The following is a 27,745-nucleotide window of genomic DNA, read 5'->3' on the forward strand; positions in this document are numbered from 1 at the left end:
TGATTTGGAGGAAAATTGTAGATAGGAAGTTAGTAATGATGTAATTTTTTCATGTAGTACTGTCATATCCTGTACACCCCTTGAGGGTACATGGCAGGAATTTGATGATGATGATGATGAGGAAATATAATGATTAGAGTATGTTTATCATTGGATGATTCTTACTAGATAACCATCTAGATGTAAAAGGAGATGAGTAGATAAACAAAAGTTACTTGAAACACCACATTGTCTTATGCACGTAAGACAATGTTTTGCATTTTTTTGATGCAGACTAACTATATTTTTACAGACTATAGTTATGAACAGCTTGTAGTGCATTAAGGCAGTCCAGTCTTAAACTCCCTCAGTGCACTACTTGAGGAAACAAGCATTTGAATAGTTGAACAGAGGGTAGGAATTCAAAATGATATGAGTGATGAATGTAATGATGTAAATAAGATTAATTTCTGCACTGATCAGAGCAAGTACTGGGATTAAAGGATTGAAAGGTAGTAGTTCTGATTGTGGAAAGGGAGTGGAGAAAAGAGATTATCACATCTGATTCTGTAATGGGGATCAAATGAGAAGAGGCATGTTGTACGAAGTTAATAATCTGCAATGAGTTGTGAAAGAAATGACAATGATATTACCTATGGAACAAATGATATTTATGGTATGGGCAGATGCTATTAATGAAAAAAAAAAAAAAAAAGATCAATAACATTGGAAGAGGAAACAGGAATATTACTTCTCCTGGTTAATAAATAAACCAGGAGAGTAATATAGATATCAGATATGTACCCAACCAAATAAAGAAATTTTAAATCAAAAGAGTTGTGACAAATGTAAGAAAGCAAACACTGTGTAAAACTAGCTAAACAAAAGTCATGGGAGGACTTTGGCAAGAATATAGAAAATAAACATCAAGAAGGTGACAAAATATTCTGGAGGTTGTTGAAGAAGCTCAGAAATGGCAGAAAGAGTGCTGTAAAAGGAATTAGAGATGATAAAGGTGGCATGAAAACAGGAGAAAAAGATATCCTTGAAGTATGGAGTAATTACTTCAATAAATTGCTAAATGAAACAAGCAGTGATAGCACAGTGGTAAAAAACACTCAACAGCCATGCAGTCAGGAATACATATCCATACTTGAAGTAGAAAACGCCATCAAAGGCTTGAAATGTGGAAAGGCAGCAGGAGTAGATGATATTCGACCAGAAATGCTGAAGTATGGTGGCATAAAAGTCTTACAGTGGCTGCACTGCAGAGTTCAGAAAGCCTGGACAGAGGGACGAATTCCCGATGATTGGAGTAGAGCTCTAATAGTACCCATACATAAAAAAAGGGAAATAAAACTGAATGTGAGAATTACAGAGGTATTTCCCTACTGAGTGTTCCTGGTAAGATTTATGCTAGTATCTTGAGAAACGGTTGAGAAGAATTGTGAAAGAAAAGCTTGGTGAAGAACAAGCTGGACTCAGGCCAAATAGAGGTTGTCAGAATCAGATCTTCATTTTACGACAAATAGTTGAGAAATCATGGGAATATAACAAAGATCTGTATTTAAGTTTTGTCGATCCGGAAAAGGCATATGACAAGGTGCCAAGAGAGAAGCTATTCAATATGCTACAGTTATATGGTATCAATGGGGCATTATATCAAGCAATACTTAGCCTTTATTTGAGTTTTAAATCAGCAGTAAGGATTGAGGGAAGTACAGAAAGATGGTTTAATACTAAATCTGGTGTGAGACAAGAATGTACATTATCTCCTCTTTTATTCATTACCTATATCGATCATATTACGAAGGAAAGTGGTATTAAACATGATATCAGAATTGGAGATGTTAATGTCAGCTCTTTGCTTTATGCAGTCAATGTTATTTCTAAATAAATCTGCTACAAGTCTGCAAGATTCCCTGACTAAATTGAATAATTGTTGTAATAGATATGGTATGAAGGTCAGCAATAAAAAGACAAACACAATGAAAATAGGCAGAATCGTTGAAAATGTCAACTGCATTGTGAATGGAGAACCTGTGGAACAAGTAAAAAATTTCAGCTACTCAGGCACGATTTTTAGAGAAGGTGGTAAATTAAATATGGAAATAGACAACAGAATCAACAAAGCTGGTATGGTAGGAAGTCAATGAATAAATTCATATGGAATAAGAGAGAAATTAGTCGGAACACTAAATTAGCTGTATACAAGACAGTGTTCAAACCAGTTTTAACTTGTGGATGTGGGGGCTGGGTCAGAAGTAAAACACTTGACCAAAGACTAGAGACCACAGATATGAGAGTCCTGAGAAAGATTACAGGTGTGAAAAGATGGCATCAATGGCAATATCATATTAAAAACGAGGATATTAGGATAGAACTTGACATTGTCAGCATCCAGGAATGCATTAGCAGAGATAATCTCAGGTGGTATGGTCACTTGAACAGAATGGGCCAGGAAAGATTAGCAAAACAAGTGTTCTCTGTCAGGTTGGCAGGAAGACAATCCAGAGGAAGACCAAGATATGGGTGGATTGATACGGTACCAAGTGCCTTAGACAATAGAAATATAAGATCTGGTAATGTTGGAGTCATGACAAGTAACAGACTGATTTGGAGAAAAATTGTAGATAGGAAGTTAGTAATGATGTAAATTTTTCATGTAAATGATGTAAAATCTATCATATCCTTGAGGATACATGGCAGGAATTTGATGATGATGAGAAGAGTTATGTTTGGCATGTTAAATGAACACTTAGTGTATGTTTATCAATGGAGAAAGTGTGAATTTAATTTATTTCATAGTTTTCCTATTACTCAATTTACGAAGTATTTCAGTCAAATTTTTAGACTTTCAAGATAGTCATATATCCAAAAACATATACCAATATTAATAAAATACTGTGAATTACCTGCCTCATGGGTAGTAGTAGGCTCCATGACTGTAGACGTAAAGCCGGCAGCAACTGCTCCAGTTGAATAATGTGCAGCATTAAACTTATCTGCTTTAATTCTGATGCATTCCTTTTTTTCCTTAAAAAAAAAAAAAAAGTTATGTATATATATAAAAACACACACACACAAAATTTAGTTCATTACAGATACTAAACTGAATTACTGGAATACCAAAAGGTAGTCCAGAAAGTTAGTTTAGTATCTGTAATGAACATATATCTCTAATGAAAAGTCTCTATAATATGACGAACACCAACACATGCTGGATAGAAAATAGTATAACAGCAGACGAACCAATAGCAGCTCCTGATTGTGCTGCAGTCATTTTGCCCTTCACTGTCATGTCTATTAGACTAAAAAATCCTATCCATCCTTCACTTATCAAATGGTTCTGACTACATGTTGAATGCTGACTTGATGCTTTCTTCCCCCCCCCAACTACAAGATGGAAGAGATCTCATATCTCTTCGATCAAGAGATTAGAGCCTCATCATCTTATTTTTCTGCTGCACATCAATGGATCTCAAGTAGAGATCCATAACAATCAACCTGGATGGAGATGACACTTGACAGGACCATCTATAGGAAGAGTAACAAACAGCAGGTGAGGGAAAAAGTACAAGGTGAACCTGCAACCACAGTTCCATTTACCTCAATTCCAAAGTGGCAGGGTGTCCACCACAGTCAAACAACATATAATTAAGGTATTATTTCAGGGAAAGTTCCCATGTTACTCCTCTAAGTAAATATTATTTTTATGGCTATTTTATTCCATATTTTATCCCATATGGCTATATATAGGAAATAAATTTCTGCATTACAAGTATTCACTTTACAAGCTCATGCCAGGAATGAACTACCTGTATATTTTATTATTTATTATATTTTTGCAAAATGCACCAATAATTGCTAAATAAATGGTATGATTAAGGCAGAAACATTTTCAACTTGGTTTTCACATCCAAATTTCATCATCACCCTGTTGTTATAGCCACAATGTTTTGAATATCTGTTTAAAAATAAAAAATAAAAATCACATTTTGCATCTGTAGCTACTGTATGGTCCCTCCCTTGTTTTTGGGAGTGAAGTCTTCTTCTAGAAGAAGTGATACAGTCGCAGATGCCTTTTCCACACAGAGTTAATAGGACAATCGCAAACATCCATCCGCATGGTTGGATTTGAACCCACAGCCTCTTGGCTGAAGAGCGAATATGCTAACTTCTTGAAAGCTTGAATGCAACCAGAAGAGAAAGATTGCAGTCAGTCATACAGGATATGGATCTCAGACAGTCTAGCCCTAAAGTCTGAACACTACCACAAAAAAACTAGGAGATGATTCAACTTTGAACATCAAGAAAAGCCAGATATGCCCTAATCCAATAAAAAACCATATAATTAATATCTTCAGAACACCTGCAGTCAAGAAGCATACAAGAAACAGAAATATTGAAACAGAACTAGATCAGGCAAGCATGAAGCCATCATGGAATTAGAATTTTATCATCCTTTCATCCCTTCTGAAATTGACAAACTCAAACTACTAAGAGTGGAAAAGGTGCTGGTTCAGATAGCATGTTTCCGGAAGTTGCTAAACATACAATACAAGCAGCTAGAGAGTGACTTCGCCATTTTTATTCTAACATCCTTGCTAGTGGTAATGGAAAAAAAAACAACTACCAAATACAGGTAACCCTCGTATAACGCGGTAGTTATACAATGCGGTCTACAAATTGTAGTATCCCTTGTTCAACGCGGTTTCAATATAACGCGATCTACAATTTCTAGTAACCCTTTATTTTATATATATTTTTTTTTCATATTTTTCACCATGGGACTTAAAAATTAAATTTTATCTTCGTTAAATTTGTGTCTGCCCGTGTCACGCAAGTAGTTAAAAGTATCGAATTTAGTTTTATTGTACCACTGAATAAGGTACTGTACAGAGGCTTTTGCAGTCTGTGTCATTCTCAACAAACAGTGCAATTAGAGACAGATGGAATAAAAACGGCGCTAACTAATAAATCACATGTCCCCTCCCACAGAAACCATGCTGTATAGACTTAAAAAAAACCATATGTTGCACCGAAACACAGTATCTAAATAAAAACTGTTGTCCAATTTTTCAATTGTGAAATAAGTGTTTTTTTATTGCATTTGAAATTCTTGATGTCTTTATGACGGATCACAAAGGCTAACTTAAAATAAAAGACTACAAAGAATTGAAACATGCCATGTAATGAATGTGTGAGTTCCCCTGCCACCTCAAACGTTGAAACGTTTGTGTGAGTTGAGCCAGTCAGTAATGAGAAGTTCCATCAGAACGATAAATGACACCCTGTTGTGAATGTGTTAAAACTAATAGTGAATGTTATGACAGTTTCAGATGTTATGAAATTCGATTGAAGAGAATTAGCATTTCAACTCAACACTTGTCGGTTGCGCGATCTTTTGTTAATACCGCACCAATCATATGCACATCTTTATAGTTGCTGTCTTGTGTAAAACAAAATTCAGCTTGTAGGTATTGTAACAATTAAAAAAAACTTGAATATTTTATAAGCGTATAAAAGGATATCACCTGTAAATCGTTGACGTGCCACCTCTGGCCCGAGTGTCATAGGTTCGCCATCTAGGGTTTCTGTATAAAGTGTTTATTGTTGAAAATTGCCTTCATTTTCTGCCAGGAAAGCACATTTAAAATCATGTGTTTATTCTCTAGCAGAGTAATTTATTTTATGGTGAGTTACATACATATGTGATGCTTTTTTTTTTTTAATGTAAAAGTTTATTTTTATTGTAATGGCCACTAAAACTGGTTTTTAGTGGCCATTACAATAAAATTGCATGTTTGAAAATTGTTTTTTCAAGTGTTTTGTACCTGATGTAGAAAGTTACACAAAGAAAAAGAATATGGATTTCAAAATTCTACTAATTTTAGATAACGCACCCGGCCACCCAACAAATTTAAGCCATCCGAATATTAAAATAACTTTTTTGCCGCCTAATACTACTTCGTTTATTCAACCACTCGACCAAGGAATAATATCAACATTTAAGTCATATTATATTCGGCATACATTTCAATTAATTTTGGAAAAAATAGAATCTAATCCAAACATGACACTACTTCAAGCGTGGAAAGAGTTTTTAATATTGAATTGTGTAAAAATTATTTCTCTGTCCATTAAGGAATTACAACCCTGTACGTTGAATGCTTGCTTGCTGGAAAAAAATATGGTCTGAAGCTGCAATGGAACAAAATTTCGGGCCTCCAGTGGATGCTGAGCTACGTCGTATAATAAACGTCACACACATTTTTGGTGGAGAGGGCTTTTGCAATATGGTTAAAAACGAAATTAGTGAATTAATTGATGGAGAAACAGCTTTAAATGAGGAGGAACTGGTACAATTAATAGATGCCGTCGAACCAAGTGGCAGGGAAAGTTCTGCCCAAGATTCTGATTGTGATGAATCCATTAAAGAATTCAATCTAAATCTAAAGAAATTAGTAAAAAGAAAGTTAGGAAGTTATTTTACGGATAATGATCCCTCAATGGAGCGCTCAGGAAAATTCACGAGACAATTGGATATCTGTTTGGCGCCATATTATGAACTTAATAAAAAATTGCAACATAGTGGAAAGCAAAGTCTTATTACTGACTTCTTGATGACTAAACCAGCCAAAGTATGCAATGAGAATTATACAAATGATGTCCAAGAGATTTCAAGTGGTGACGATCTCCGGCCACTTAATATCTAGGAAATGTTATTTCTGAAGACAGTGATGACGATTAAAATATGCGCTTTATTTTACTGTGTCTAAAACATTTATATATTATGTGCAATGAAATTTATGTACGATTTGTAATTTTTATAATTTTATACTCATATTTGTCATAGTTCATGTTTTCTTAACTTACATGAATTAAATAAAAATATTTTTTTTGTTGGATGTGTCGTTGTTTATATGATTTAAAAAAAAAAAACGATTTTGGAACCTAACTCTATTTTTTCTATGTGATCTAAGTCTCGTATAATGCGATTTATATAACGCGGCATTTCTATGGAACCTAACATCCGCATTATACCAGGGTTACCTGTATCTTTAAATAATCTGAGAAAATAACCTTATTAAAGACCTGAGAATTACCACCTGACAGCATTGCTTAGTATCTTCTATGCAATCTTAGAAAGACTCATTTATAACCATATAAGTCCAGTAATTGAAAATGTATCCCCATCGTACACGCTAAGCTTAGACAAGGACATAGCTGTGTAGATCAAGTGCTTCCTTGAGCAACACATATAGAAGCTGCCTTTCAAAAATGCTTGAAAACATCTATAGCATTTATTGACCTCATTACTGCATATGACACAATATGGAGGGAGAGAATGCTTCTTAAGTTACTTCATATAATACTATGCAAAACGTTGTACTGTCTTCTTAACAACTGTGCACCATTTGCACCTTCCAGGTTTTCACAAAGGATGCCATAAGCCAACCCTACAGATTGAATAACTGAGAGGGGACATGAAAGAATTACTGAAAGTAACAAAAGAAAAGGGTGAGAGAGTTAAGACAGAGTGTGTTGCCACTGTATGACAGAGTAGAGCTGGGCCATATAAAAAATGACTCGACGTGTAGGTGAAGTGAATCTAATGGGCAAAAGGACTTATACAAGAAGGATGGTTAGCATCTGAATGGATTAGATGTTCTGAGACTGGAAAAAGTGTTGTTGAATTAAGTGAAAGTGGATGTGCAGAATCAGGGAAACCAGAGATTTTTTGTGGATATGCAGACATCAGTGAGGCAGTTGAGTGTAAGAATGTGTATAATATGACTAAGTTAGTACCACTGGTAATAAACCAAAATAGGATAGTTAGTATAAAGCATCAGGATAGCGATGGGCCGAGGGGCTTTTGCACTTTATGTACACTAATGCCAGGAGCATTTGGAACAAGCAGGAGGAATTTTTGGCATTAGTGAGATATGGCTAAGAGAAGATGATATAGTTAGTGGGATAGAATGTGAAGTGTATAATATTTCAGGGAGGATAGAGAGAAAAGAATGGGCGGAGGAGTGTTATTAATGATAGCCAATGAACTGCAAACAAAGAGAGTAGAAGTTCAACTGCAAGCCACTGAAAATAGTGCATTTGAGGCTATCTGTTGTGAGATTGAGGCTAGCAGAACAAAATATACAGTTGGATGGAAAATATGATGGAGATAACATGCATCGGCAAATAGACTCAATGAAGGACAGGCAATTATTATGAGGGATTTCAACTGTAGGAACATAAACTGGAAGGAGGAGAGGACACGTTAAAGGAAGGAAATGGATTTTATGCAGTTACTAAGGGATATTTACCTGAGACAGCATGGTCAAGGTGGTGTCTGTCAACTGATTTTGAGAAGAATTGTAAAATATCGTGAGAAATAAGTTTTGATTAAAGAATTTTTGCTAATTATTTTACAATTAAATTTTTGTCTAGAATAATAAAATATAAGAATGTACTAAGTAGTTGAATAAAAGAATTGTAAAGATGTATATGCTGTTAAAAGTGCACCTGCACTATAGAAATGTTACTAAGAGCTTAAAAAGACATGTCGGATTAGCACCGAGTGCCACAAAGATCGTAAGGTCAAACGGCCTGCGATGACATAGGTTCATTCACTGCTCGTGGCTAATCCTGGAATGCTCCGAATTGAGAACAAAGAACCGTGATTTGAATAAAAGGGAATACCGCACGTGGTTCAGGGCTTTTTGACCTGTGGCTGACCTTTCCTGGACTTTAGCGCAGCACCTAGAAGGGCTCCTTCCGGAGTAGAAGGATGATAGTTTTTACCGCTGCCGGATGTACTTCTGCCGCCCGCTCACTCTAGGCTGTGGATAGCCACGGCAGAACTCCAGTGCATAATTCGAAGGAAGACTATCGAGGATTTGACCTGATAGAAGTGGCCACGTGTATCATTAAGGAATCGAACTTTCCTCTCAGGAATTGTTAACAAGTAAGCCCTCATTTTGTTTTGCAGTATGTGATACAATTGTGTCTAGAAATCATAAATAGAAAGAAAGAGACTAATTGTTAACTGGCGCTATATGTGAACTGAATGTCTTGTTTTTTTTTGAAGAACTTGTTTTGTTAATGTTATCTGATTCTCGGGATGCTTGATACAATATCTGAATTAGCCTTAATTAAGAAGTAAAATTTAATGGAAGAGAATTAATTGTGTTAACATTCTTATAACAATTGTGTATGCTTATGAGCTATATTTGTCCCATAGAGGATATTCTGTGATAAGTAAGATTGAGTAATTTTGCTAGTAAAAGTGCTATATAATCTATGATGTTCAGATAGTGAGTTAATGTGTGATATATGGTGCATTTTGTTTAAGTTAGTATTTAATCATTCTTTCTATGCTTTGTATCATGTCTTTGAAGTCAAAATAAATATGCTTTGTTTTTACAATTGCCTGATTCTAATTCCTAAGCCAATGCACTATCCTGAAAATAATTAACGAACCTGCGGAAGTAAATTATAACAGCGAACCACGACTTGCATTTTAGGATATTTGTACAGAAGTGCAAGATTACATTTTGTCTTCTTCTCGCCTTGACTGCTGACATAAATTAGATCAATTGAGTGGTGCAGTCGGAATTTAAATTAATTTCTTAATTGATTGTTGTATGATTGCTCAGGGATTTCCATGCTAGATAGATCTTCAAAGAAAGGACTGTCTAGCAGCATATAAAAAAAAAAGGGGGGGGGGGGGAAGAAGTAATACTAAGTAAGGAAGCAGATAGAAATAATAGAAGACACGTGCATATATTACAGTATGTACAAATAGTATCCAGCTCTTCCTCTGGAAAAAAATATTGAATACATGATCTCACAATCAAGGTCAGTTCCTGTGTTTAGTTTATGTTCAGTAGGTACAGAAGTATTCATTTTATTTTATTTTTTCTGGGAGTGTGTCTGATGGTTTTCCTTTCAGCAATGCACTTGGCAATTTTCTAGACAAGTTCTCATTTTGCAGGATCATTTCAGTTTTTTCAGCAGTGAGACTATAATAAGGTCAGATGAGTAATGTGCTCCAAAGAGAAGCACTCACAATATGCTGAAATTATCTAATAGTGGGACAGACAGACATTCAGGTTTGTGTTGCTTTTGATATTTTTTTTAAACAGCCACAGCATAAGAGAATTTCGGGATAGGTGTTGTGGTGGCTAACTACTGCTTTGCATCCTGATAAGATATTCTATTCAGTTTTTATCTTTTGGATTTTCTTTTTCATCCTTCTACCTTTGGCATACATAAGATTAGGCTAGATGGTCTCTCTTATAGATAACACATTTGGGTCTCTCTGTAGAGCAAGATTTACTATGGTACATTTTAATACCAGATCAGGCACAGATGGTAAAGCTATAGTGGGCAGCATGGGCCTGTCGTATTTCTGACATTTAAAGCATCTTCGTGGATTAGGGATGTAGAGCATAAAGGATAGAAGAGATATCCTGCTTTTACAAATACTGGAGGTTTGGGTCAAAGTAAGGATGATATTCCTGGTCAGAAACCAAATAACCATCTCTACATGTTAGGCTGTACCTCAATACCTGTAACTTCTTAACATGCTCACTGCATCTCATTTACAACAATGACCACAGGCCATTCAGAATGACCTTGCATGCAATTCCTACATATCCACATGATTGAATCACCCAGGCAAGACCGAATTATGCAGCATAGAAACATGTGAAACTTACCATGTCTAGATGCAGCAGTGGCATATAAGTAAATAATACCAGTTTGACACTAAAGCATCAGTGGCAATGAATGTGTTAATCATGAAGATCTCAACTAGATCATAAAAGAAATCCCATTCCAATACACATACCTCTAGAATAGCTGAATATCCCCCCCCCCCCCCCCAATTGATATGGCTTGTAGTTTTTCTGAATGTTGTTGACATGTTTCAACAAGAATATCACTGAAATGTATTTTTTAAAAAAGAGATCCTTCTAAACCCTTTTGAATAAATTAAGGTGATATTTTCCCTACCGACTTTTCACCTGTTACACAGATTATGAGAATTGTACAATGGCATACAGATACTGTAGATAATGTATCTACAGTATCTGTATGTAGTTAGGCATTATGAGGGCCCCGGAAAAATTTGAGATGAAGGATTCATGCTCAAAAGAATTTTTGATTTGGTGCCTGAGATCCCCACCCATCCATGCAACACATATGGATGTCCACTATCTGGCAAGTAATAAATGTGCTTGGAAGTGGAATGCTAGGGTTACCCTGAAAGCTACAACCACATTACTGCAAGCCTTGGGTCCTGTTCCCACATAATGGGGAAGGTGGCTTACTGCAATTCTAGTGACGCTTGTAGGCAGGTCCACTAGCTAAATGATCTTGGCTAGGCAATCCAGGACTGCCCATCTTGATAAAGCAAGAGTCAAAGTAATGCAAGATAACCAGAATCCCCATCCTGGATGTAAATGGATCAAAACACACAGGGAATAACGCAGTAGCAAGGCATTGGATTCCAGTGATGGTGGCCTGGAAGATCACCATCACTGGAATCCTTGTTACTATATGTAGTTAGGCATTATAATTTAAATAAATAAAAAATGCTATTTAAATAAATAAAAACAAATCAGGAAAAGTAGAGTGAAAAATACAGGAAGTAAAAAAAGAGGAAGAACATAAAGGGGTAGTACCAGTCCTGGGAGACCCCTTCCACTACAAATACTCACATGGAGGGGTCTGTGACAAAGAGCTGTATTAGAAACACAGCCCCACTAACTGTTAGTATATTTTTCGTTTCCATGATAAATAACCTGAATGTATGCTGAATTTTAATAATTCATATGTATGGGTAAGTGTGGCTTCATCAGGCGAAGAGATCATTGATGTAATGTTAAAAAGACAGGTGATATCAAAGCTGATCATGATGTTTGAATTTTTGAGGATAAACTTTAAAAAAAAAAAAATAAATAAAAATAAAAAAAACTACAGTTTAGAAGTGAACAGAACTTTTAATCAAGGAAGACAAGGTGCTGTGGGAGAGAAAGTGACTTTGCTGAATTGTTGGTAACTTTTTAAGTGTACTTTGTGCTATAACTATAGAATAAAGGTGTGTGGGTGTGGTGGGAGAAGAAATTGAATGTAAATTTTTGGGCTTCAGTAGAAAAGAGAGAACAGGATAGAAATATATAAGTTATTAAAGGATTTTACAGGATTGACACAGAAGTATGAGAACTCAAGGTTACTTATGGAAATTATGCAAGGGTGTGAAGACTAGATTTTTTGCATGGAGGACGATAACTTGGATGCCAAAAGTTAATTGTGAATGCTTTTATTAGTGAATGAGTTCAAGGTGAAGTATGATAGGTAATGTATGAATGATGGTTAGTACCAGTGTCTTACACAATGAATAACTTCCTGTGAATTAAGGATGCTAAGGTATAATGCTATGCATTATACTTGTCTGTAAGGGAAGGGTCTTCTTGGAGATGCCCAAGATGATAATAATATATCAAGAGTGATTTAACATGGTATTTTTTTTTAAATAATTTCTTTGGGCCAAGACACTTTTAGTGACTTTCTTTTACAAATCACTGGGATTCTGATCCATAATTAGATAAGAAGAGTAATCTTTCAGGAGGTCATTTATTAATAAAAGTTATAATGTAATACATTTATTTTATTCCTCTAGTGCTATTTATACCATAAGCATTACTATGATTAAATGTATCATTTGTATATATATTCATATGTACAAATGTATAGTATGGTACCCAAAAGTTTCATTTTAATAATAATACACATATTCTACTATATGAGAGAGAAAAAGACAGAAAACATAAAACAATTTATATTTTTTTTATAAAAAAATTACTGACCAATAACTCCACATCCCATGTGCACAAACTTAGACTTTATCAAAAATTAAGTTGACATGTGAACTAGATACTAGAACACTTCTAAAAAATGTTTAGCCTAGAAATGAATTTGTACTTTTTATTCTGATTATAACAAACTTTTAGTAAAATATGTACAATAAACAGTAAGTCAGTATCATGAATATTTATGGAGATATATTACAAAAAAAAAAAAAAAAAAGCAATGCTGCAAGTAGTTTTGAGAGAACTGTATCTCACTTAAATTTTCAATCTACAACCTATTAATGTACTTACTATATAATTATGTGGCAGGTTTTATTATACCTTGATGATATAATCAATTACATTGATATAGTATATCAACAATTACTAAACAGAAAAAAAAATTTCATACTTCAGCAAATTTAAAACCACTCACATAACTGGTACAAATCTGATATGACAAGGTTGACTTTTCAAATTTAATTTAAATATAAAAAATAAAAAAATAATAATAAAAAAAACTGCATACTAATTCTCCATTTCATACAGAAAGGTTTTCGGTATTATTATTTATTTAAATTAACTCACAAAACAATTAAATAGCAACTTGGAAATATTTCAATTTCTATTCAGAATCTTCAAGAAACAAAAAACACTTATAGAACATAGTGATAATGATCAAGAAGTATTAGTGGGGAGGGGGAGGGATAAAAACATTATCACATCATGATGCCATCCCAGCTGGAGTTATTATAGTCCACAGCCAGCAGGCAAAGAAGGTATTATTATCATCATTCTTATTACCAGACTTCCAGAAAATCAGGGATCAACTGAGAGAGGCCATACATCACCCAAACCTGCTGTCATACCTCTTCTTGAATCTAATAGACCGAATGCAATATTCGTAATACTGTAAAAATAAGTTTTACCTTTTCTTGAATTGATTCACACTATCTGTACTCACCAACTTCAAAGGAGCCATTCCGATCATGCACTGCTCTATGAGAAAAAAATCCAGCTCTTATAAATGCTTTCACATTCTCAATTTCCATAGATTCCCTCTTGTCCTCTCCTCACCCTCCACTTGAGATCCAAGTGACATATGTGGGTGGTCTGAAAAGTTCTTAGCCTCAACCATAAATGGCAACACTACTGGCAAGATTTTTTTTCTAAGTTGGCACATCTCATAAACATCGATGTGAAATTGCAAGTCATTGTATCAAGTAGCTTTTTTCATACAGCAGTCGGAAGCCAAAGTGTTATCTGTATCCCTTGAAATGGATAAAACCGAGTATTATGAGATTATAAAATTCTTTGTAAAAGAAGGTTTAAACTATCTTTTACAAAGAATTTTCTAATGGAAATTCTTCTTATGAATTTCTTTTGGTGAAAAGAAATTCATTAGAAGTTCATAAAAGTTTATGGGTACTCTTCCCCTTCATTGTCGACAATTCAGAAATGGGCTACCGAGTTTAAACAAGGTCATACCAGCCTTGAAGATGATTCATGTGAAGGACATCCAAAAAGTGTAACAACACCAGAAATCATTGATTGGTGCACAATATGGTATTGGAAGACAGGCGAATCAAAGTGTGTGAAATTGCTGAGACTATAGGCATTTTGAAAGAACGTGTAGGATACATTTTGCATGAAGAATTGCAAATGAAAAACTTTGGTGCATGATCAAAAACGCACTTGCATGAAAATCTTTAAACAATGCTTGGAGTGTTTTAACAAGAATAAAACTGATTTTGTGCATCGATTTATTACTATGGATGAGCATTGGATTCACCATTACACACCAGAATCCAAACAGCAGTCAAAACAGTGGACAGAAGCCGGTTGTTCAGCGCCATAGAAGAGAAGGTCAATGGCATCGATGTTTTGGGATGTTAAAGGCATTTTGTTTATTAATTATCTTGAAAAGGGTAAAACAATAACTGGGGAATATTATTCCGATCCTTTAACCAGACTAGATGAAAAAATTCGTGAGAAAAGACCCCGTCTGCAGAAGAAAAATATCATCTTTCATCAGGATAATGCACCTGCTCACAAAGGTGTTTTGGCAATGGGAAAATTAAGGGATCTGCACTATTAATTGTTGGAACATCCACCCTACTCAGCAGATTGCTCCCTCTGATTTCTCTCTTCCCCGCTGGTTAGCGATTTTCTTCTAATCAAAAGGTGATTGCAGCTGTAGATGGGTATTTTGCAGATCTTACTGAGAATCACTACAGGGATGGGATAATGGTGCTAGAGCATCACTGAATAAATCTATGTCTTAATGGAGATTATGTTGAAAAATAAAAGTAATTTTGAAATTATAAATTTGTTTTTTCATTGTTAGGCTGAGAACTTTTCAGACCCCCAAGTAATATACTCAATTCTTCTTAGGCTCAAGTGCCCTATTGTAGTATTAACAATGGGTCTATAAAGCCAAGTCACTTGGTCATGATGTAATACATTAGAAAATTAAATATGGATTACTTGTATTATGTTAGTTATAAGAATATACTGAGGACATGTGAACCTGCAGAGTTTGCCAGACAGAAGTTGAAAGGTGATATTTTTGATGCTGATATAGGGTTAACACTGAGATCTTTTGTAGGGAGAACAAGGAGAAGGAGCAAGGGGAATTGGCTATTCTTGAAGTAGAAAATTCAAGCGGTGAGCATGATGTGACTTTTTTTTACACAGAGAGTGAGTGGCTCATGGAATGTACTATCTGAGAGGGGAGTAATAGTACAAATAGTGAAAGAGTTTAAGGAGAGGTATGACAGACTAGATTTTGAACTGTCTGAGATGGGCCTCTCACGATGAGTCATGCGACTTCATTGAGGAGTCGTAAACAATAATAATAAAATAACCCTTTTTTTTTATTTAGAGAATTTTTGTTCAAAGAATCATGAAAATCTTGAAATCAGTGGGTCAGTGTTAAGCAAAATGAGTCTTCTGACTCATTGTGCATAAGAACACAAACATACCACGTCCTGTTAAAGCTATAAAAAAAGCAATTCATCTCTCTATTACTGATTCAGTCAGGGCTATAAACAACATGGCTCTTAATTTGGACAAAAATTCTATTAATGAAAAAAAAAGTCATTTTTCACACAAGTAATGAGTACTTATTATTCTTCAGGATGGTTTGTAATCTACACCAGACAATCTAAAATGGTGTTCATTAAACTTATTTTTTTTTTTTTTTGACAATGATCCACAATAAGTCCTTTCCTTTAGGTAATATGGTGATCAGCATTCATTTTACACAGATTATGGACTCTACAACCGTGTTATAAATAACACGGATTGATAATACGATCAAATCATCGTCTCTTCAGCATACCATGCAAAATGTAATTTAGCTCGTCTCTGTATACATATATATGTGTGTGTGTACTCCAGATGATGACCTTCATATGAAGGTCGAAACATCGGGAAATTAAAATAATTATTTATAACATGGTTGTAGAGTCCATAATTTGTGTAAAATGAATCTGCAATAAGAAATGCATTTCATGCTGCAACCCAACATACACAGAAAACAAACAAAAGCTTCACGAAACAATAAATGCCCTCATTACATATAGTGCAGTACATTACACATACAAAAAATTAAAGTTAACATCAAATAAAATTTTATTGAAATTCAAATATGATTTTCTTGAAAATGTCACATCTAACTATAAAATAATTAGTTAAATTTGTGAACACTTGTACAAAATCAAATAAAAGTATTTTAAGCCATCTTTAAAATACTTTTATTTGATTTTGATCTTACATATGAAATAAATGAGATCTGCTCTAATATTTTCTTTCCTATTTCATAAAAAAAAAAAAAAAATCCCAGTTGCAAAGCACTAAACTGATTTTATGACCCCTAATGGTTGTTATCCACAATTTGAAAAACATTGCTTCAGAAAATGTTAACAGATGAAGTTTAACTATAACATTAAATGACATGATTCAAATAAAAAATCTGAAATGGCATCCCTCCCCAACCAACTAACATCACAGCATGGTGTTCACTTATTATCATTTAATACACTTGCAAATATATTAAACAACACATACTTCAAAAGGGTTTTCAAAGGACAAACACACACACTATTTTCATATTAGTTTGGTGATTTTAATTAATTTTTTTTTAAACGAGGATCACATCCACGAGAGGTTAGTTAACCTATAGTATACCAGTACTGTGAATGGACAAAAAGAAACTCATTTGCTAAAACAAGTTTCTTTTCTCATACTAAAACTTAATGGAATGAATACAACACAAAGTGAAATAATTAAATAGCAGGTTTAATTTAATTGCTCCAATATTTTGTCTCTGTTACAGAGACATCTTCAGGAATATAATGTTAAAATTATAATAACACATACAAAACAATCTTCTTCTTCTTCTTCCTAACGTTATGTTCTGCTTGGTGCAGGTTCTGCTATTTTGCATTTGGCCCCTCTATTTCATTTGGTTTGCAGCACCCATAGTCTGCACATCTTTTAGGCTGTACATCCATTGCTTTTTTGGGCATCTTTAGGTCGCTGGCCACCTGGGCTAAGTGTAAGGGCCCACCCTGAAACAGAAGTTTTGTCAGCCCTGGCCACATGCCATACCATCATAGGCATGCCTCCCTCATCACTGGGACTGGGGGCAAATACCAAGATTTTTCCCGATGTCATCATTTGTAATGTGGTCTAGTCATGTGAAGTGGTGATAGGGCAGATCTTTGGTGGATGCCTACCTGAATGTTATATGGCTTGGTGCACCAGCAGCACAGCTGATGAAGATAGTGGTGTTAGAAACTGAACCCAGCAAACGTAGGCTTAAGGGATGCCATGGGTGCGTAGTGAAAGAAATTAGACTATTTAATGCCTAAAGTCCTATGAGGATCACCCTCTCTGGGTGCAGTTGACTAGCTTTAGCTGTTGGGTGGGAGGCTTAAGAATTTAAAGCTTTCCAAATCTTGGGAAATTTAACACAAATTTCTACAAATTTGTTATTTTGTAGAAATTTGTTAAAAATTCATTCTAAAAAAAATCTTTCAAGTTTGTATTTGCTGTGTGAAGCATAATTTTTTTCAATCTGATCCTGTGCAAGTTATCCAAAGGCATGATCAGCTGATCATAATTGTGGAAGCAGTTGTATTTTTTGTGTTTATCTAGGTGGATGTTAGCAGATCCAGTTTGATCCTAATCAAATAGTTGCAACAACAAGGAACCATGTAAACAACTAGAACTGAAAGGGAAAGAAGTGGATTCTTAGGAAAGCAGCAAAGGGAACTCAGCTTCAGATGAGGCTTGAAAGCAGTGCAAAGATTATATTTCTTTCAAGTACTGCTATTTTTTCTGAAGTGTCCTGGATATAGGGAATAGTAATGGCATTACTGTAGTCTGTATGTTGAAAGGGATGTGAGGAGATAGAAGGGAAAGATAATTTGTAGAACTTTTTTGCATTTTAACCATTGAACACAAAGATTCAATGAATAAAGGCAAGAGCTGTAAAGGAAGTCTGGATAGAATAGAGGTTGAAGACTCTGTTGACAAGAGTTTTGATGACACCATATTATTGAGTGCATGTGTGTGGAGGGGGATGATGGGAAAGTTTATGCATTTATCTACCTCTGTGAATAGGTTTACTGTAAATTGAGTAAGAAAGGGTGCCATTGAGAAGATGTGTGATTAGAGTATCTAAAAAAAGGCAGGCTATTGTTATTATTATTTTTTTTTTATATATATGGTGAACTGGATTGTGGGATGATTGCTGTTGAGGTGAAGGAGGAAAGGGGAATGTGTCTGAGGCATTTGGCCAAATAGAGAACACATCATCAGTATATCTTAGCAAAATAGAAGAGTTAACCCTGTGGAGGTCGTGGTCGAAAAAATCGCCGCATAGGTCGCATTTATCTGAGAGATACATTCATTACTAGCATGTGCTAAAATGCAATAAAACTTAAAAAAAAACATTGCAAATATAACATGATGGTTTATTTATTTTCAGTTACAATCTAGAAATTATTGAACAAAGAAACAAAGGAAAAAAAAACAACTAAACCAACACTATACTGACATCTGAGTTCGCTGTATCTCTCAGATAGAATTTACTATCAAATTTCACTTTCGCATTCGACTGTCATTCTCATCATCAGACTCAAGTAACACAATCGCTGAATCTCTTCAACATCTGATGGCTTATCCAATCGATATATTTTTCCAGCCATTATGGTAAATAAAAAAAACACAACTGAACCAATACTAAACTGACATCGGGGGTTGCGGTATCTCTTAGATACAATTTACTATGAAATATCACACACCTTTACATAACACATGTTAAACCAAAACTGACCGCATAAACAGTGTGGAATATCATTTGTAATATATGCATGCGCAGCTACTCATGACCTCCAAGCTATACACTAGATATGTGTAAGAATATTTATATTAACAATTTGTTTGTATCAGTCAGATCAACCTCTGCAGGATTAAGAATGATAGTATCAGGAGCAGAATTTTCAAAATGCTCATTATAGAAATTGGCAAGAGGAGTGGGGAGAGCTCATGGAAGTGCCTTCTATCTGTTTAAATAATGTGCCCTTCCAAGAGAAATAACTAGTATGACTGGCAAAATTAAAGGAATCGATAATGTCAGAAGAAAAAAAAAAGGGGGGAGGGGAAGGATTTGTAAATAAGGTGACATCAAAGCTGACCATGATATCATTACTGTTTAAAACTAAATTCTGGATTAAAGATTTGAAATGAGTGAAATTTTTTATATATGATGAAGGATGGAAAGTTAGTGCAATTAAACATTTAGCTAGCTGTTTGGCTAATTTAAAGGAGGGGAAGTCAGTAGTATCTACAATGGGATGGGCAATTAGGTTTATGAATCTTGGGAAATCCGTATATAGGGATATATAGGGGGGAACTAACATTTTTTTTTTTTTTAACAACTTCAAGAAGCCAAGATGTGAGATTTTCAGAAGCCTTTTTAATGTTTATATAAAGAGATAGACAAAGCTTTTATTTTTATGCAGCATCCTTGAATAAAATGTGCTTTTAGGTGCAGCTCTTTTAAAATTAATGAAATGATCACATATAGATGTTACTACCTACTTTGGTTGTATTTTTGGCAATTATGATCTTTGAAACATGAAGTGAAAATTGCAGATGGTGATGAATGATATTAATGATAAGTAGAATAATAAGATGGAGCTCAACTGAATTTTAAAATTTTACTAATATATATATATATATAAAAACAGGTGGAGAAATAATCTACAAACTCTTAGCAAAACTATTTACTTTATGCTTGAAGAAAAATGATGTACCAACAACATGGAAGAAGGCTACTCTAATTCTGATAAATAAAAAAGGTGAGATAGAAGACTTGACAAACTACCGACAGGTAAAACAGAGGCTGTCAGGATCAGATCTTCACTATATATATATATATATATATATATATATATGGTACTTTTTATATATGGGTACTGTCGAGCTCTCCTAGTACCCATATATAAAAAGGGAAATAAAACTATGGATATAAGTTCATTACAAAATGTTATTATTATACTTATTATTATTATGACACTTCCAGGCAGGCCAGACTTATCAAGAGAGGGATGTGGTTTACCAAGTGTTTACAAAAGTCTTAGCTCATAGGCTTTGTGCGACCAAAAGAACAGGCAGGCTTTTGAAGGGGCTTTATTACATTGGACCATATTCAAGTTGTACAGCAGATTATTGAATAGTGTAATGAATATCAATTACCACTATGTTTTATTGACTATGAGAAAGACTTTGATTCACTTAAAACTTGCGCAATTATGAAACCAACAAGTGGAGGAGCCATACAACAGAACCATCAAATCAGCATACACCAATGCCACAGCAGCAATTCATTTCAATCATCTCTACTGTGGGAATACAGAGAGGCATAAGACAGGGTGATACAATATCTCCCAATTATTCACAGCATGCCTAGAAGAAATATTCAACCTTCTTGATTGGGAAGGGAAAGGTCTGAAGATAAATACAAGATATTTAAGCCATTTATGCTTTGCAGATGACATAATTATCTTTACTTCAACAGGCATGAATTACAGACTCGTATCCATAAGCTCCAAATTGCTAGCAAAAACAGCTGGCCTAAAGATAAACCTAAAGAAGACCCAAGTTATGTTCAATAGCTATGTCCAACCAGAAATAATAAAAATCAATAATGAGGAAATTAAGCAAGTAGATCATTACATATACTTAGGACAACAGATATCAATGGAGCAAAATATCATGGATGAAATTAAAAGGCGCATGATGCTTGGGTGGAAAGCATTTGAAAATTAGAATTAGAAAATTACATTCAATATTCAAAAGCCAACTACAATTATATCTGAAGAGAAAAGTTTTTAACCAATGTATTCTTCCTATACTTGACATATGGCTGTGAAACATGGACACTAAATGCAAAGGAAATTCAAAAATTAAGAACAAGACAATTTAGTATGGAAAGAAGTATGCTTGGTATCATAAGATTGGATCACAAAAGGAATACATGGGTAAGAAATCAAACCAAAGTCTCTGACATCAGATTTCAGAGTGAAACATCTGAAGTGGCAATGGGCTGAGCATATTGCTCGAAGGCAAGATCAACGATGGACAAAAGAAGTACCGGATTGGATTCCGTGAGAGGAAAAACAACCATGACTCCGAACTAAATCATGGTGGACTGATGATATCATCAGATTTGCAGGAGTGACATGGAAAAGGAGAGCCATGGACAGACAGTTTTGGAGTAATCTTGGAAAAACTTCATCCAGCAGTAGATCGATAATGGCTGATAATGATGATGATATAAGAATGTAGTGTAAAATAGGATATTACTAAAAGATGGAATATGGACAAGAATAAATTGGGTAATGAATGATGTGATATTAATAGTAAATACGCTATAAAACTTGTAAAAATTAAAAGTCAAAAGGGACTCGGAAATAAAAAAAAAATATAAATACAGGAATACCTCGATTATCGTGATTTGTAATTTGATACCAAAATTCCAATTATTGCACTCCAAATTTGAATTATCGCGGCCGTGAGATGTAGTCCATTACACATGCAACCAGTTTGAGTTGCCACTCTCCAGGTATCGCTCTCTTGTAGCGCTTCGTTTTTATACAACGGCACCTGCTCACCACTCACCAGTAACTGTCCGCCTTTGCATGAAGTACATGTGGATATTTATTTCTCTTCTTATTTACCCCTACAATGAATGCTAAAAGAAAAAAGGATGATATCAAGTCTACAACTATCAAGAAGAAACGTAGAGTGATCAGCTTAGAAGATAAGTTGTATATGATAAGTATGAAGCAGGCATAACCAAAGCCAAAATTACAAGAGAGTACGGTCTAAATGAATCAACTGTTCACCATATTTTAGACCATGCTGCAAACTATAAGCAACTAGGACAAAGTGCATCGACCTCATCTTGGTCCCAAACTACGAGAAACAGAAGCCATCTTATGATTGAAATGGATACGCTATTGTCAGCGTGGATAGAAGATTGTAACCAAAAGAGAATTCCTCTTAGTCAAATGACTATAAAAACAAAAGCATTGAATTTGTTTGAAACTTTAAAAAGAAAACAATTAGAAAGAGAAAACGATTCAGCATCAGTAGTGGAACAAACTTTCTCTGCAAGTTCAGGGTGGTTTGATCGGTTCAAAAAGCGATAGAGCATTCATAGTGTTCGTGTACAAGGTGAAATTGCAAGTGCAGATGAAAAAGCAGCAGCAAGTTTTCCTAGTGAATTGCAACAGATCATTGAAGAAGGAAATTAAACCGATGATCAGATATTTAATGCTGATAAAATAGGCTTATTATGGGAAAAAATGCCCACTAAAACATTTTTAGCAAAAAATTAAAAATCATAGCCTGGCTGCAAGGTTTCGAAGGAGCATGTAAGACTTTTACTATGTGGCAATGCTTCTGGAGAATACAAGATGAAGCCTCTCTTTATTTATCATTCACAAAATCCTCGCCCGCTTAGAAGTTTAGATAAAAATTTTCTCCCTGTTCATTGGAGATTCAATAGAAAAGCTTGGATGACAAAAACTATTTTTGAGGATTGGTTTAAAAACTGTTTTTGTCCTGAAGCTGAAAGGTACTGCAAGACATTAAATCTTGATTTTAAAATCTTGTTGATATTAGATAATGCACCTAGTCATTCAACAGCACTGAATGATTTGTGCGAAAATGTAAAAGTTTATTTACCACCTAATACCACTTCCATCATCCAGCCAATGGATCAAGGTGTAATCGCATCTTTTAAGGCATATTACCTACGAAGAACTTTTTCACAAGCAATAGAAAACACTACACGAGATGAAGCTATGACTTTGACAGAATTCTGGAAGGCATTCAATATCAAAAATTGCATTGAGAATGTCAAGGAAGCATGGAGTGAAGTAATATCTAACAACCTGAGAGCGGCGTGGCAAAAGATTATTCCTCATTGTGCAAATGATTTTAAAGGATTTGAATATGAAGTAACCTGTGTTATCAATGACATAACTAAGCTTGGCTTCGATCTAGGACTAAAAGAAATTGAAAAAGGTGATGTTCAGGACCTGCTTCAGTCACATGATAAGGAGCTGGATGATGAAGACCTAATTAACCTCAAGAGAGAAGGTGCTTATGATGCTCAATTCGATGATAATGACGAACAAATTGACGTGGCACCGAAGAAATTTATCTTCGAAGAAATGGACGAAATGTTTAGAATCGCTGAAAATTTTAAAGAAAAAAAATCTTGAATGGTGATCCTAATCTCGAGCAATCAATGAAAGTTCGTCAGGAAAATGAAAATTCCATCCGATGCTACCGAGTTTTATACGAAGAAAAAAGAAAGAAAAAATTCCACCAGACAACTCTATACCAATTTTTATCCAAGAAAGAATAATTGTATGCACTCCTTATACATAAATAAAGATTAAAGAATAATCTTGTTTTTCTAAATGAACCTTCATTTTTTACTTAACACGTTTAACACATTTCTTTTTTACTTCATATATAAAATTTAATCAATAGATTTGAAAAATCCTTGGCAATGATCATCCATTTTACATGCATTATTTATCCTGATTATCACGGATTCGATTTTTGCTATTTTTCGTGGTAACAATAATCGCGATAATCGAGGTATTCCTGTATATATGAAAGATGAAATCAATTTACAAGGTAAAGTAAGGCCATTTTGCAAAAAAGCCATCATCAGAATAAAAGAAAGAACAAAATTCTCAAAAAGACAATACTGATATTCAGTAATTTTTTTTTTTTTACACGTTTACTTAGTACATAGTCTAGCCATAAATGCTATTATAACTTGAACAGTGCATAAACCTTTAATCTATCAGTAAATCATTTACAGCTTTTAGTACATACATACAAACCACTTATATAACATGCATATAGCAGCACTCAATGTTCAAAATGTTCTTCCTTTTGCCTTCATGCATGTCCGAATTATATGATGTCACATATCAAAAGCAGTACATACAACATCCAATGGATATGCTGCCACTTTTTACTCCAAATCCACTTCAGGCTGGCGATGCTAGGATGTCATTTCTTGCAAGCTACTCTCTCATGTTCAGACCACAACCTGAAGTGAAATGGATTTAGATCAGAATTTCCAGATGGTGATATGTGGTCAGACACATCGCCTCCAACCACTGTTGTGTGGTCCTATGATTTAGGAGTTGGTTGTTGATGACCTTCTCCTTAATTTCAGAGATTGGACAGTAATTTGTTGGTTGACTTATCACTTTCTTTGGGATGAGTAGGATATGGGCATGTTTCCATGCTGTGGGGTAGATGCCAGTGAAACAGGATAGATTGAAGAGGCAATATGGAATAGGTGTTAGTTCTGGGACACAAAGTTTTTATTGCAATAGATAGAATACCATCATGACCAGATGCCTTGTTTGTGTTCAGATTATTGAGCATTCTTTGAATTTATTTCTGACAGAAGACTGTGGGTGACATCTAGAGAGCAGTTCTTGGTGGAATGGAGGGAACTTTGCCCATAAATGCAGGAACTGGAAGAGAAGAGTGAAGCATTTGGCTCTTTCAAAGTCTGATTTGGAGATAATTCTTTCACAGTTGTTGCAAGCTAGAGTTTGGTCTCAAGTCATGTGTGGTATGCAGTTTTTTTTTTTACTAAGGTGGCACACTTTTTTTTGAGAACAAAGGCTTGGACGGTGGCTGTGAATTTGGGATGGAATAAGAGATGAAGGGCTTCATTCTTGTGAGGATGATTTTTGTTAGAGTATGTGTTTGGATTAGAACTGAAGCAACATTTAGACTACAGAAAGGAGGAATAAATATCATGGAGGCTGTCCCATTTGGCACCCTTGTAGTGCCAAAGGACATGAGATGAGACTGAGAAATGATGGGTGAAGGTTGTTCTGTTGCAAAATAGACCTTATAAGACAGGGAGAACTGACATCCACAGTATACTAGGAAGGGAAGCTTGTTAGGAAGAGATCAAGTGTGCTTGCAAACTGTAGGGGTTTGTCAGGTACTATGGTAAGGAGATTGACATTGTTTGCTAACAGCAAACACCTCAGAATCCCTGCCTGCTTAATCAGTGAAACTGGAGAAGGGAAGCCAATTTGAGTTGCAGACATTAAAGTCCCCAAGAAGGATGACCTCATTATTAAGGTATTTCAACTGTAGAAAGTTGAGCTTTAGAGAGCGAGAGATATCAGTGAAGAGGTCAGAGTGGTTTACAAAGTTTGGAAAGTGATACAGAGAGCATATGAAAAGGGTAGGTTGGTTTGGTAGAGAAATTTTGAGCCCAAGCAAATCAAACAGGTGTGGGGGGGAGGGGAGGGGGGGAATTTTCAAGGTTTTGCTATCTTTGGCATGGTATATCAGTTCCGATGAATGCACAAGGGCCACCCTTGTAGTATAAAGAACTGTGTAATGAGCGGTTAAGGTGGACAGTGGGATTCTGATAAGAACAGCAATTCTGGTTTAGATGACTACATGTGGTGGTGAACATTATTTATATTGCTACTTAGGTCACAGATGTTAGTGAAGTGGACGCACAAACTTTTTTTTTTTTTTTGTAAGAATTAATATTGGTGTGATTTTTTGGTTTTGCTGTAATGGTTTTTTTTATGGTTCGGATTTTTGTTTTTATGTATTCTGTTGGATTTATTTTTTAATGATTTTTTTTTTTAATTATTTTTTTATTGGGAGAATTTTTGTGATTCACAGATTCACAGAAGAGTCTTATTTCTTTGGGTCATGATTCATTATATGTGGTAGGAAGGGATAAAAAGGAAATGGGGTATGCAATGAGAGGTGACTGATGTGGAAACATACTGGCCACACAGAGGGAATCCAGTCTCTTGTAGTCTCTTGTCCATATGTGACCCTGACAGTTCCCCATGGCCACTACTTGGTCTCCCTCCAACTGCAACACTTCTCCCAGATCTGCATCCCTCACATGGAACTGATATTTATAAAACTTTCCTATCGCTCCCCCCCCCCTTTTTTTTTTTTTTAAACCACCACCACCACCATTTCTGGGACAATCTATAAAAGAAATGACAATATATTAATTCTACCTGTATATGAGTAAATCTCAACTTACTGGTGTTTTGTATTCTTTCTGGAGTTCATTTAAAATCTCCTTTGTTTCAGAACTTACACTTCTTAAAGTGTATGTTGAATCACTTTTTGCTTTCTTTTCCTCTAAAAAAAATAATGTTTCAGGGATATTTAAGCTTACAAATTTAAAACAAATCAGATATTACAAAAATTATCTCAAAATCCACAATGTTTCATTTATGCAATTAACTGCAGAAAAATCAACCCAAAAACATATTAACAAAGTTAGTAGTAGATACATAGTAAAGCAAACATCATATAATGAAATTATGCACTGTAATGAACTACTAAAAAGCAGCAACAATTGCTTTAGCTCAATAATTTAAATTAACTCAGAATTCACAGTAAACTGCATTTACTAGCAGATGTCATCCAACTGCTCATCCTAAACATGTTAATTAGTTGAAGAAAGATATAACACATTTTTAACTTAAATATACCAGCACAATGCCCATATCCAAGAGCTATGATGTCATGATTAAAAAATAATAATAAATAAATAAAAAATAAAAAATCAATAAAAGTGTGGGAAACACAGATGCAAAAGGTGTTTAATGGGGGGGGGGGGGGCTCACTCCAAGTAATGTTTCCAGTGAATAGTTGTTGAAAACTAACTACACTGAATACTGTTTGGATGTGAGCAATGCTGTTAGCAACATCACTGGAAGAAAGTAAAATTTCATAAAAATTTAAAACTGGAAACCAAAAAACTTGAGTCATAAGCTCAATGGCTCAAGCTTAAAACTCTTGTTTCTCACTCAGCATATACACTACAGTCCTTAACAAATTATCAGAAAAATTATTATACAAAAAAGTTATCAGCAAATTTAAAGCAGGCTTTGTAAGAGCTACATGTACTACCAAGCTTGCCTCCTGCTCAAAAGTCATCAAGCTTTCTTGTCCTCTGTCAAGGTTGCTAGGCAAAACTTCTGGATTCTACGGTGTTGTCTATGGATGTTAATAATGTACATTAAACACATTATGAATACTTCAGACTGGTGAAGAGACATAAGTGCAATTTTTGTTTTTGCTCCTTCTGAACTGCAACAAACGTCTAGTGAACTCCCTTCTGACCAGATAGATGACTTTCTGCCTTTACAAAGATAGCAATTACATCAATGCAACTGTTAAAGTAATTATCAAAGATCAGTTAATGTTATATTCATTTAATATTTACCAATGATAATTTTTTGCTCTAGTCATCAAATAAAGACACTGCTAATGACTACTGCAAT

General features: G+C 34.8%; 1 protein-coding gene across 1 annotated transcript in view; it reads right to left on the reverse strand.

The window, feature by feature from the left end:
* LOC150104466 (RING-type E3 ubiquitin-protein ligase PPIL2) overlaps positions 1–27,745 on the reverse strand; it is a 314,593-nt gene that overhangs the window by 131,579 nt on the left and 155,269 nt on the right. Inside the window, exons 8-9 of the mRNA XM_090395160.1 lie at positions 26,494–26,594; positions 2,895–3,015 (exon numbers count right to left, since the gene is read on the reverse strand). Of these exons, the coding sequence (XP_090251286.1) occupies positions 2,895–3,015; positions 26,494–26,594 (222 nt within the window). The remainder of the gene's footprint in view (positions 1–2,894; positions 3,016–26,493; positions 26,595–27,745) is intronic.

The sequence above is a fragment of the Typopeltis vanoorti genome, chromosome 7, assembly GCF_054136105.1.
Source record: "Typopeltis vanoorti isolate ZY-2024b chromosome 7, IOZ_Tvanoo_1.0, whole genome shotgun sequence".
NCBI classification, from domain to species: domain Eukaryota; kingdom Metazoa; phylum Arthropoda; class Arachnida; order Uropygi; family Thelyphonidae; genus Typopeltis; species Typopeltis vanoorti.